At 40.8% G+C, this 12,480-nt stretch overlaps 1 protein-coding gene across 1 annotated transcript; it reads left to right on the top strand.

Annotated features, from left to right (window-relative positions):
* The first annotated feature begins 5,295 nt into the window (after nt 1-5,295).
* Nucleotides 5,296-6,621, top strand: LOC126728702 (uncharacterized). The gene has a single exon (XM_050434487.1). The coding sequence runs from the start codon at nt 5,296-5,298 to the stop codon at nt 6,619-6,621; it is 1,326 nt and encodes a 441-aa protein (XP_050290444.1).
* Nucleotides 6,622-12,480: the final 5,859 nt, after the last annotated feature.

Here is a 12,480-nt window from a genome sequence, read left to right as displayed (position 1 = left end):
TGTATGGTCCTCGGACCCAAGCCTCTAGGGAAACCAACTACTTACAAAGAGAATACAAGTTTTGGACAGAACCAAGGCCTTGTATGGTCCTCGGACCCAAGCTTCTGGGGAAACCAACTACTTAAAAAGAGAATATAAGTTTTGGACAGAACTAAGGCCTTGTATGGTCCTCGGACCCAAGCCTCTGGGGAAACCAACTACTTACAAAGAGAATACAAGTTTTGGACAGAATCAAGGCCTTGTGTGGTCCTCGGACCCAAGCCTCTGGGGAAACCAACTACTTACAAAGAGAATACAAGTTTTGGACAGAACCAAGGCCTTGTATGGTCCTCAGACCCAAGCCTCTGGGGAAACCAACTACTTACAAAGAGAATACGAGTTTTGGACAGAACCAAGGCCTTGTATGGTCCTTGGACCCAAGCCTCTGGGGAAACCAACTACTTAAAAGTAAAAACTACGTTACGTGGACCTTAGAATCTCCCCGAGGAAAACTCTCCATTAACAATTGGGTTAATTCCTGAACTACATGGATTCTCTAGTTTGCCCTCGGATCCTCAACACCAAAGGGACTAGTACGGAATGGAGCAACATGTTTCCAAAAGCATAAGCGAAGTCATTCAATGCTCGGTCACCCCCTCGGATGAATTATTTAGAATTTGTCGTTCTCAAACAGTATTCTCGCACTTATTACAGAACGTTCAACCATTATCTCGGTTAGTTTCCTAAGTTCAACTTACTATGAATTGTTATTATTATGCCTGGTAGTGTAGGCAAATTAGAATTAGTTGGATTGTGTTTCAAGGGTTTTTGCTTTAAATATCGCCGAGGAGAAACAAACACATGGAGTACACCCATTCACAAAGTGGTGTTGCCAAAAGAATAGTATTCAAAACAAGTAAATAAATTTCCATTTTTACTAAAACAAAGAAACAGTACAGCGTACAATGAAAAGCTGGAATCAGCTTATGTCAGAGCTCACTACATAACCAAAAAGAAAGAAAGATACAAGAGAATAAGATAAAGCCGAGGAAGTGGATCAGAGGAGAGGTTGGCTACTGCTCCAAGACCTTGTTCTTCCTCAATGCTTTTACATGCCCATAACTCAGTCAGCAAAAGAAACCCAACTTGAGCCTCACACCGCTGAAGGAAAGGTGTAGGGAGCCGGAAGTTGAGAAGCCTTCACCAAAAATTTGCCTGCGACAGGGCAGAGACGATGATGGCGGAGAATCTTTCTTCTGACACACCAAAATTCTGGCATGAACAGAACCTGCTTCGGATTTTGACTAGAAGAGGGAGAAACACCCTTTCCCCTCTGTCGAAGCGGAGTATTCTCTTGAATTTATGCTTCCTTTGCCCGTACTTCACTATTCTGAGTCTCAGGAGGACACGGCGCCTCTGTGGCGGAAAGAGTTTCTTCTCCCCAACCCTCGCCTCAAACATGTTATGCTAAGGGGGGATAGCACTGGATATGGGAGTTGTGATTTGGGAGGAAACTGAAGAATTGGTGCGTAGGTGAAGCAACTTTCTCTCCTATTTATTTAAAGAGATAAGGTGGTGGCATTTAATTCACGCAGCGTCCCAAGGAACGCTACAGACAAGATGGCTCTGGCTCAATCTCCAACGCCACCTGCAACCATGGGATTAAAGGAGTCTTGGGAAGGTGCACCTCGAACATTGGGACGCCAAAAAGTACTGCGTGACCAAAAACTACATAAATACCCTTTAAGTTGTGGGCCTAGTGAATTCGCGGCCCAGGCCCGTTCTGCATGGGGGCCCAGGGACAATGGCCCACGCCGAGGAATAGCCGTTGCCGAGGATAACCTCCTGCTCGGCACCTCGCGAAATACCTGAGGAAAGGGAGAAACTGAACTACAGCCTTCGGACTCAAGCCTATGGGGAAACCAACTACCTGGGTGACAAAACTAGGTTTTGGACAGAACCAAGGCGTTGTGAAGCCCTCGGACTCAAACCTATGGGGACGCCCACTACTCAAATGGGGAAAGCCCTCGGCTCAAATACTTTAAAATGTTGAGGCCGATAAAAGTGTTAGGATGATGGCGAGACGCCCCACTATTTGGTAGCCTACGGAGGTTGTTCATTCTTGCGGGAAATATGTCTTCGGATGATTACTTCTTACACCGCATAGAGCATCCAGTTCTAATGTCGGCATTGTTTTGGGTAAGTATCGTTATTCACAGATAGGCATTGCTGTGTCAAATAATGCTATTAAAGTTATGGTGACATCTTTTTATTAGCAAGTATTTCGGCCTTAGTTGTCATTGACTCAAATGCTATATTATTGTGCCGAGCAGCGCTTGTAAACTTGTAAAAACATAGAAACAGAACATGCGAAGTAAAATAACAACAATTTTTATTAATATGAAAAATTATTACAACGTACAAAGAGGAGCTTAAACAAGCCTATACAAAAGGTAAACTGCCGAAGCAACAATAATATTTGCAATATAGATAAGTAAACAGTCAGGTGTCTTTTAAACTCGTCTTCAAAGTCTCTCCAATCTCTGCCTCAGTATTGCTCATATTGAGAGAAGAACTTTCTTTAGAAAAAGTTGAAGGAGAAGGAAGAAGAAAATGAAGGACAAGGAAGAAGAGGATGGAGGAGATGAATGAGGAAGATGGAGGAGATGAATGAAGAAGATGGAGGACATGAGTAAAAGAAGGAGGAGAAGAAGAGGGAAAAGATGAGAAGGAAGAAAGAGAGGCGGAAGGAGGCGCCAGTGAACGAAGAGAGGAAGAAGCAGGGGCACTTAGTCCCTGCCCCAGTCCTAACTCCTAACACATTGGCGCCATATTAGATATGCTCATGAGAGAGCGGGTAGTACTGATGATGTGTGTCCTCGGCTCAGTCACGCCAAAAATGTGACGTGACGAGTCCCTGCTTCGGATTTTGGCTAAAAGAAAGGCGAGACAAATCTTGAGTCTCCGCCATCCTTGCCCTGATCGAGCCATTTCGAGCTTCGTTAGAACATAGTGTTTCTGGGAGGGGAATAGTTTTTTCATTGCTTATTACTACGGTGAGTGTGTTTCAGGTTAAGGTATAACTGGAGAATAAGAATAAACTCCGGAAGGAATCTAAGGGTTTCAAATTTTGGTGGGATTAAAGGAATTCATCTGTGGGGGAAACAATTCTTGTTTCTTCTCTTTATATAGGGGACGAAGAAAAGAGTACTTAATGAATTCAGATCTCCAAGGAAATCTGCAAACATGAATATGCCCGTTTCATTCCCCCACGTCATCAAAAACCGTTGAACCTGGGAGGTCTCGTAAAGAGAAGATATTAAAGGCGCGCTTCAGATAACCAAACGGCGTAAACGCATCGTGCGCAAATCAAGGGGAATATCTTGTAGACCGGTACATTCCCTGGGCAGGTGAAGAGTCGCCAGCGTCAGTCAAGGGCTGAATTAAATGAGCTATAATAAAGGCTCGGTGTTATCAAAACCCCCCTTTCCAACCAGGAAGTCGGACAGCAGGGTTTTGAGGGGCTATTGTGAGGCCCAATGATTTATGGGCCGAGCCCATTTATTCATGGGGAGCCCTAAGGCCCAAGCCGAAGAGGGTTACAATCCAAACTCAATAACGTGAAGCATAAATTGGCCCGAAGAAGCAGCCGAGGACAGTACAGTCCTCGGCTGACCCAAAGCTCCACCAAGAAGAAGGGCAAAAGCGGTATAGGGACAAACTTGAAAGAAAATCTAAAATATCCAGGAAAGGCTGCCCTTACTACCTTCCCCATACCTAGCTCTGCACCTAACAGAGCCATATGCTTTAGCTTTATCAACCACTCCCTACGACTTTTGTCTTGGACTGACGGGACAAGTATCAGTGTAGGAAAGGTTGACCCTACACGTGGACGAAGGAAAGTGAATGCAAGCTAGTATAAAAGAAAAAATAAGTAATCTAGAAAGGGGGGCTGGGAAGACTGGCCAAAAAAGAAGGGCTTCCAGTCCACCTCCAGGAGAAAGACTCCAAGGGTGAAGGCACTTTAATCACATATGAACACCACGAAAACCACCGCTGGGTAACTAAGGCCTAACCTTTCGAATCCACTCTCTACAAATGATATTGTTTGGGCCCATTCACGTGCGAACCCAACACTACTGCGGTTCATCGCGCAACGTGACCCTACAATATATATATATATATATATATATATATATTTTTACAATAATTTCTCATATGCTTAACGCCAGTTTAGTAACTACCTGCATTTGCTAACTTTCATCTCTATTAACGACTTCAATTTTAACAATTTCAAAAATATAATTTTCTTGTATTTGCTCACTTTTATCTCTGCCAATGACAACAATTTAACAATATTAGAAACATAGCATTTGTTTTTTTAGAATATAGAGTATTTTTAACACACACAAACGTGGAGAGAGGATAAAATCTCAAAAATTAGGAATTTTGCTAAATCAAATGTACTACTAAATACCTTGTAAAAGTATATGTGTTTTCTAAACTTTAAAAAATTGGACCGAACTCGATAAACCAAAGATTAATACCAAATTGGACTAAGGGTTATTTTTATCAGGAGTAAAAATGGGCTAACTCGATCTGACACATTTTAAAGTGATTTTTTTTTTCTCACATTAGATCTAGATAGGATAGTACAATATATTTATTCTTAACAGTTTTACATGCACATTTAGTATTTATAGTGATTATATACGGTACCTAAAAAAATTATGGTCCATAACATTTAGTTTTTTTTCCCATTCTTTTATGATGATAGTGAACTAAATTTTTGTAATCTTAAGAATTGATATCTTATTTAAATATATTTTTGGGTAATTTTTTTTTCCTCTTGTTTATATTGAAAGGAAGATAAAAACAATATAATCATAATCATAATCATAATCATATTATTATTATTATTATTATTATTATTATTATTATTATTATTATTATTGTTATTGTTACTCTTTTTTCTATATGTGAAATAATATTGTCAACTTATATCCCACTAAGCCCAACCCACAACTCAATATTAAAAATTGATATTTTAATGAAGAGGTGATAGACAATATGTTATAAATTTAATAAAATAACATAGAAGAATTTACATGATGGATCCCATTGATAGGTTGAAAATTCATAATGACTCCAAAGTTTTGGGGCCAATATTTTATATTGTTGTATATATAAATTATTAAAACTCCAAAAGCAGAGGATGATGTCTCTCCTCTAGGTAGGAGCTCTCTCTCTCGTTTCCTAACGAGTTACTCCCTCCCTTGGTCTAACTGAGGGTTTGTATTTTCTTTGTTGGGCGTGATGGCAGACGACGTGATCAATAGTCTAGAGAACATGAAACTTACAACGGAGGAGGAAGAAGTTATTGTGGTAAAAGATGAAGAACGGAAGGAGGAGATTGAAAGCTGTGTGCAGAGTCTTCTTGGGAAATTTCTTACGTGCAAACCCTTCAATAAGAGGGCGGTCCATAACACTCTCAAGAAGGCGTGGGGTCTACATGATGGAGTCAAGATTGTGAAAGTTGGACAAAATCTTTTCCAATTCAAATTTCAAACGGAATTTGATATGGAGAGGGTGCTCAATGGGGGTCCTTGGTCTTTTGATAACCAAGCCCTGTTGTTACGCAGATGGCAAAGAGGTATGACGGACAAGAATGTGAAATTTGAGACTGTCTCATTATGGGTCCAAATTTGGGGGGCCCCATTTGATATGGTTTCTCCCAAGGTGGCGGTGGAAGTGGGAAGGCGATTAGGGGTTGTGGAGGAGGTTGAGAAGAGGCAAAAACAAGAGCATCAAAACCTCTTCATGAGGGTCAAGGTTGCGCTTCCAATCGCGAAACCAATCCGGAGAGGTGGATTCATTGCAGGTTCGGAGGGTGGTCGCACTTGGGTTACCTATAGATATGAACGGCTTCTGGTGCTTTGTCACTACTGCAGCTTGTTAGGACATGATGTCCGCCATTGTGCTGGCTTCTTTGCGGCATCTAAGAGTGGGGGCGAAGTGGTCTGTCAATATGGAGAGTGGCTGAAATCTTTGGGGGCTCGTTCATGGCAGCCAGACAGGGGTGGACAGAGCCGGCCAAATCAAGGTGCTGAAGCGGCAGAGGAGGTGGCTGGCCGAAGTGGGAAAGAAGGAAGCACAACAGCAGCAAAGATAGACGTTTCAGCAGCAATTAATGCCCATGATTTAGGAAATAATGAGGGCACCAAAAATTCAGCAACTGGTCCAGATATTGGGGGAGTTAATGCAGGCGTGATGGAGAGGAATGAGGGGGTTACGAATTTTATGGCTTCAACGTGCATGGCTATTAATTCGGTGGGTCCAAGTAAGGCTGAAATGAGTGAAGTAGAGCAGTCCAATGTGGAATCGGTGGCTGGTTCAGTTCATAATGGGCCTTTAAAGCCTAGGCCTAAGTGGAATAGGCTTACACGCATGGAGTACGGGCCTGGGGTGGAAAATAAGGGTGATTTAACCACTTCACTGGGGAAAAGAAGTGCTTCGACGATCTGGGAGGAGGAAAACGCAGAAAGTTTGGAGGTTCAGGGATCAAAGCGTGGGAAAGTACAAGATGTGTTAGATGACTTTTTTGTGGCAGGGGTGTCGAAACACCCTTGCCAGCCACAATGAGACTTTTGTGCTGGAATTGCCAAGGGCTTGGGAACCCTTGGACAGTTCGTGGCCTTCAAAAACTCTTGAAGGATCAAGTGCCCACAGTTTGTTTTTTAATGGAAACGCGACTTGATAAAAAAAGGTTTTGAGAAGCACTGCAGGGAGATAAAGTTTGCAAATAAATTAATAGTTAAGAAGCATGATTCAGGGGGTGGGTTGGCCTTGTTGTGGAATAAGGATGTTGCAATGGAGGTGATTAATTTTACTGAGAATCACATTTTGGCAAAGGTGATTGAAGAGGATTGGTTTGCATGGCATCTTACATGTTTTTATGGGTGGCCTGACTCTAGTCAAAAATCTAAATCATGGGCTCTGTTATCGCATTTGTCTTCGTTTGTGGATGGTCCTTGGTTGTGCATTGGAGATTTTAATGCGATATTGCACTCCGCCGAGAAGCTCAGTAATAGGCCGCCTCCTTACAAACAGATGGATGAGTTTCATGAAGCTTTGGAACACTGCTCCTTATCAGATCTGGGTTTTCATGGTTATCCATTCACATGGAATAACAAGCGACCTGGACTCGCCAGTACAAAGGAGCATCTTGATCGAGCTGTTGCCAATGAGGAATGGAAAGCTAAGTTCCCACAGAGTAAAGTCACACACCTGTCATCCCACGTATCATACCATTTACCAATCATTCTCCAAACCAAGCCAGCCAAGCACCGCATATCTAGAAGCAATATGGGGTTTAAATTTGAAGAAGCTTGGTTATTATGGGAGGATTGTGAGGCCGTGGTCCAAGAAGGTTGGAATAAAAGGGACGGCATGGTTTCTGCTATGGCAAAAGTGAAAGAGAAGATTGAGGGGTGTGGTAGGGAGTTACATGCATGGGGTGCATCTAAAACACAGCCCAACACTGAAAAAATAAAGGCACTCCAAAGGAAGATTGAGGGGTTGAATAGGGGTGAGTGTACTGAAGAAAATAAAGCTGAGTTTCTAGTGGTTAGTAAGGAGTTGGATGACCTTTTGCTTAAGCAGGAGATTTATTGGGCACAACGCTCTCGAATCTCTTGGCTTAAACATGGAGATAAGAATACAAAGTTCTTTCATTCAAAGGCCTCACAACGAAGACGGAGGAATTTTATTCAAGGGATAAAGAATCAGGCCGATAGATGGGTCGAGGAAGTGGAAGAAATAGCAGATGTGGCTACCAATTATTTTGAGAATATTTTCAAGGCCGGTGATTGTGACAGATTGGAGGAGTGCCTAGCTGCAGTACAGCCTAAGGTTTCTACTGATATGCGGGATATTTTGTCCAGTGAATACAGTCCAGAGGAAATCAAAGCGTCGTTGTTCCAAATGGGACCAACAAAGGCTCCTGGACCAGATGGTATGAATGCTCTCTTCTACCAAAAATTTTGGCATATTGTTGGAGATGATGTGATTAGTGCAGTGTTGTATTTTCTGAATAATGGCATTATGGAACCTGATTTTAACTATACACATATTGTTCTCATTCCTAAAATAAAATCACCGGAAAAAATAACTGATTGCAGACCCATTAGCCTTTGTAATGTCATTTATAAAATTATCTCAAAGGTCCTGGCAAACAGATTGAAGCAAATCCTCCCAAACTTGATTTCCACTTCCCAAAGTGCTTTTGTTCCTGGTCGTCTCATCACTGATAATTTTCTTGTTGCATATGAGTCGTTACATGCCATGCATTGTAGGAAGAAAGGTAGAAGAGGTTCCCTTGCTTTGAAACTTGATGTTAGTAAAGCTTATGATCGGGTTGAGTGGGCTTTCCTAAAAGGTATCATGACATAATTGGGCTCTACACCATCGTTTTCTATCCGTATTAACGGGAAATCTTTTGGTAATATCACTCCATCCAGAGGGCTCCGACAAGGAGACCCTTTATCTCCTTATTTGTTTCTTTTATGTGCAGAGGGTTTTTCCTCTCTACTTGCAAAAGCTGAGGTGGAGAATAGGTTGCATGGTGTGTCTATATGTAGGAGAGCTCCTAGTATATCCCACTTGCTATTTGCAGACGATTCCCTACTATTTTGCAGAGCAACTCAGGATGAAGTTCATGCATTAGCAGATATTTTACAGCTCTATGCCTCGGCTTCGGGGCAGCTCATAAACCTTGACAAATCTTCCATTTACTTCAGTAGCAATACGGATGGTGGACAACGAAATTGGATTAAAACTTGGCTGAAGGTTAAGGAAGTGGACCGGTTTGAGAATTATTTGGGACTACCAACTCTGATTGGGTGCTCTAAATATCAAGCATTTGCTGTTCTAAAGGATAAAGTCTGGAAAAAGCTACAAGGGTGGAAGGGGATTATGTTATCTAGAGCCAGAAAGGAGGTATTGATAAAGGCCGTTGCTCAATCTCTACCGACTTATACTATGGGAGTGTTTCAGCTTCCTGTAAAGCTTTGTGATGAGCTTAACGCCATGTGCGCAAGGTTTTGGTGGGGGCAGGTGGGTAATGAGAGGAAGATTCATTGGAAGAGTTGGGACTCACTATCTAAACCAAAGAAGGAAGGTGGTATGGGCTTTAGGGATATCCGGTGTTTTAATTTGGCGATGCTGGCCAAGCAAGGATGGAGGTTACTGAAGGAAAAGGATACTCTGCTCTATAGGTGTTTCAAAGCAAAGTACTTCCCACGGTGTAATTTTTTGGAGGCAGGGGACGTGAATAATAGCTCTTATGTGTGGAAGAGCATTATTGCGGCTCAACCGATTCTGAAGAAAGGTTGTTGCTGGAGGGTGGGTGATGGTTCTGGAATCCGGGTGCTTAAAGACAAATGGATTCTGAACCACCCCACAAATAGGGTGTTGCATCCACCAGAGGAAGAAGAATGGGAATGGCGTGTTTCGGAGTTAATTGACTGGTCACTCAAGTTGTGGGATAGAGGCTTAATTGAGAGGAGTTTTCACCATGAAGATGCGGATGCTATACTTCGGATTCCATTGAGCCGTAGACAAAATGATGATAATCTGTTTTGGCTACACTCAACAGAGGGGGAATATTCGGTCAAAATAGGGTACCATTTGGCTAGAGAGCTTAGAAGGGAGCATGATGTAAATGGAGAGAGTTCTTCGTCGAGGGAGTGCAGCAAGGTGTGGGGCAAGCTCTGGAAACTCCATATACCAAATAAGGTCCGGATTTTTGCATGGCGAGCTTGCCATGATATCCTGCCAACTTGTGAGAAGCTAGCTCGACGTCAAATTGTCATCGATGGCAGGTGTAGACTTTGCAAAAGAGGCTTGGAATCTGCAATCCATGCCTTGTGGGAGTGTAGTGTGGCTCAGGACATGTGGGCGGGGTGTGCGAGACGGTTGCAGAAATGTGGGGGAGTATAGTTTGATATGCTGCAGCTTGTGGAGAAGCTAATGGAAAAATTAAATACCGAGGAGCTCGAGTTTTTCTTTGTCCAGGATTGGATGATTTGGAACCAACGGAATACAGTTTTCCACGAGGGAGCTTGCAGGACCCATCTCGGCTAAACAAGAGAGTAGCTGACTTCTTGAAAGAATTTAGAGAAGCCCAACAACACTTGGTTACTCGAAGACAAGTTGCCAGAGAAGTTCAGTGGAGGCCACCGCCAAGAAATGGGTTTAAACTAAACTTTGATGCAGCCATTTTCGATGAACTAAATGCGACGGGTTTCGGAGCAGTAATTCGCAATGGGGAAGGAGAAGTAATGGCAGCCATGGCAGCGAAAGGACCACCGGTTTCGGGTAGTGAGGAGGCTGAGGTGTTGGCATGCCGCAACGCCTTGGAGTTCGTTGTGGATGCGGGTTTCACCAAGCTGCTAGTAGAGGGAGATAATGTCTCAGTTATGCAGAGGATTTTACGGTCTCAGCCTAATGGGTCACGACTTGGGCACTTGTATGAAGATATAAAATGTTTGTGTGCTGGTCTACGTGTTGTGTCTGTTGAGTGGGTTAGCCGTACAGCCAATGAAGTGGCTCATTGTTTGGCAAAGCATGCTAGAGGGTTAGTTGATGAGAGTGTTTGGCTAGAGGAATCTCCTCCTCCTGCACGAGAAGCTTTGTATCTGGATATGCTTAAAATTTAATAAAAGTCAGTCCACTTTCAAAAAAACTCCAAAAGCAGAGGAGCTTTTAGCTTTCCACGGTCAGTGATAAAAGGAACCGTTATAATCACCTACTTATCAAACCAAATTTTCTATAGCAGAAAGGGCAATGCATTGTCAATAAAAAGAACAAATCCTGTTTAGCCTAGCTTGGACTACTGGTACCGAGACCAGCAAGAAGAGTAAGATTTAAATATTTTATTCAGAGTGTGGATTGCCTTAGTTAAGGGAAGCTCTCTTCACTGATTTTGAGGTCCAACCCAAGCATATATATATATATATATATATATATATACACACACACACACAGAGTGTGGATTGCCTTAGTTAAGGGAAGCTCTCTTCATTGATTTTGAGGTCCAACCCATGCATATATATATATATATATATATATATATAATACTAGTCGCTAACTCATGCATTGCACGTGATTGTTTTAAATTAAATGTTAACATGTTCAAGTTTAAACATTTCTCAAATTTAATTATTGAAAGCTAAATTGGCTCTAATATAAGATGAAACATGTAATATTATGAAGTAATATTAAAAATGAGATAAATACAAATATTATGAAGTAATATATTACAATAATCATAATGTGCTCTTACATTTGGTTTAATAAGTATTACAAAAAAACCAGTAAATAGAATAAATATACAATTGTGCTTACGTCTTCAAGCTTTTTCAAATACTTTTCAAGAATGTATTTCCTCCCTTTCGTAGGCTCTTTTCTTTTCTCAACTTCTTCAAGCTACTTAATTTTTCGCCAAATTAGTATAAAGTATAACACTAAATTATACCAATTCATCAAAGATTTACAATGTAAAACCAAACACTCTTAATGTCAATAAATTTCATAATAACCCCACCCCAACTATTGAATTATTAAAAAAGTTCAACATTTCTATAATCTTCATGAAAATAAGTTATAAATAGATTATTCACACACAAAAAAACTTCAATATATCCAAGTTATAAATAAAATACCAGTACGAATTGTGCTAAGGTGGAACATGTTTAAATTGTACTATATGGTTTTATTCAAACATTAAGAATACAAAAGCCAAAAATCTAGATATTTATGGCATTTGTTTCAAGTTTATGCCATACCAAAACTAAAGGCATGCCTGATTGCAGTTCAAAAAGGCTTTGTGGCTTGGTAGTGTTGTCAAAATTTATGCAGTCTTCCAAACAAAAAAACTATCCAAAAGGGAAAAAAAAGTGAAAATCTGTGTGGTCTTCCAAACTAAAAAACAACCCTAAATAAATAAATAAAGATGCAGAGAGTTAAAGCAAGAACTGGGTCTTTTAAAGGGAAGGGAAAGGTCTAGAAACCATAAAAGGTGCAGGTTCTAGGGTTTAGAAAGAAGAAAATTGAGGAATAAAATCTCACCTTGGGTTAAATATCCTACCTTTATTTTTTAGAAATGACAAAAAATGAACTACAATGGTCTATATCCAAATAAGGTATGTCCAACTACTGCAAATGAAGCTAATTGAACTACCAGAATGCAAGCGACTAGAAGACATGGGGAAAATTGATAACCCTAAATTAATTTTAATTAAATAAAAAAAATTAAAAACAAAAAATTACAGATCTAAGAACATAAGAACTTGTTCTTCAATGTTTTTCCAATTACCTGGATCATAAATATTTGAAGGAATATGATTCAACATGTCATTATTATTTTCATTTTCTTCTAGTTGAACATCATTATGGTGAACTTATTCATTTGTGACATTTTCATCATTATTTTCATTTTCT

Source organism: Quercus robur, chromosome 5 (assembly GCF_932294415.1).
Source record: "Quercus robur chromosome 5, dhQueRobu3.1, whole genome shotgun sequence".
Taxonomy (NCBI): domain Eukaryota; kingdom Viridiplantae; phylum Streptophyta; class Magnoliopsida; order Fagales; family Fagaceae; genus Quercus; species Quercus robur.
Note: the sequence above shows the minus strand (reverse complement) of the source record. Positions and strands in the feature narration are given on the sequence as shown.

Coding starts and splice junctions, on each gene's coding strand:
- LOC126728702 (XM_050434487.1), top strand. CDS start 5,296: ATGGCAGACGACGTGATCAATAGTCTAGAGAACATGAAACTTACAACG.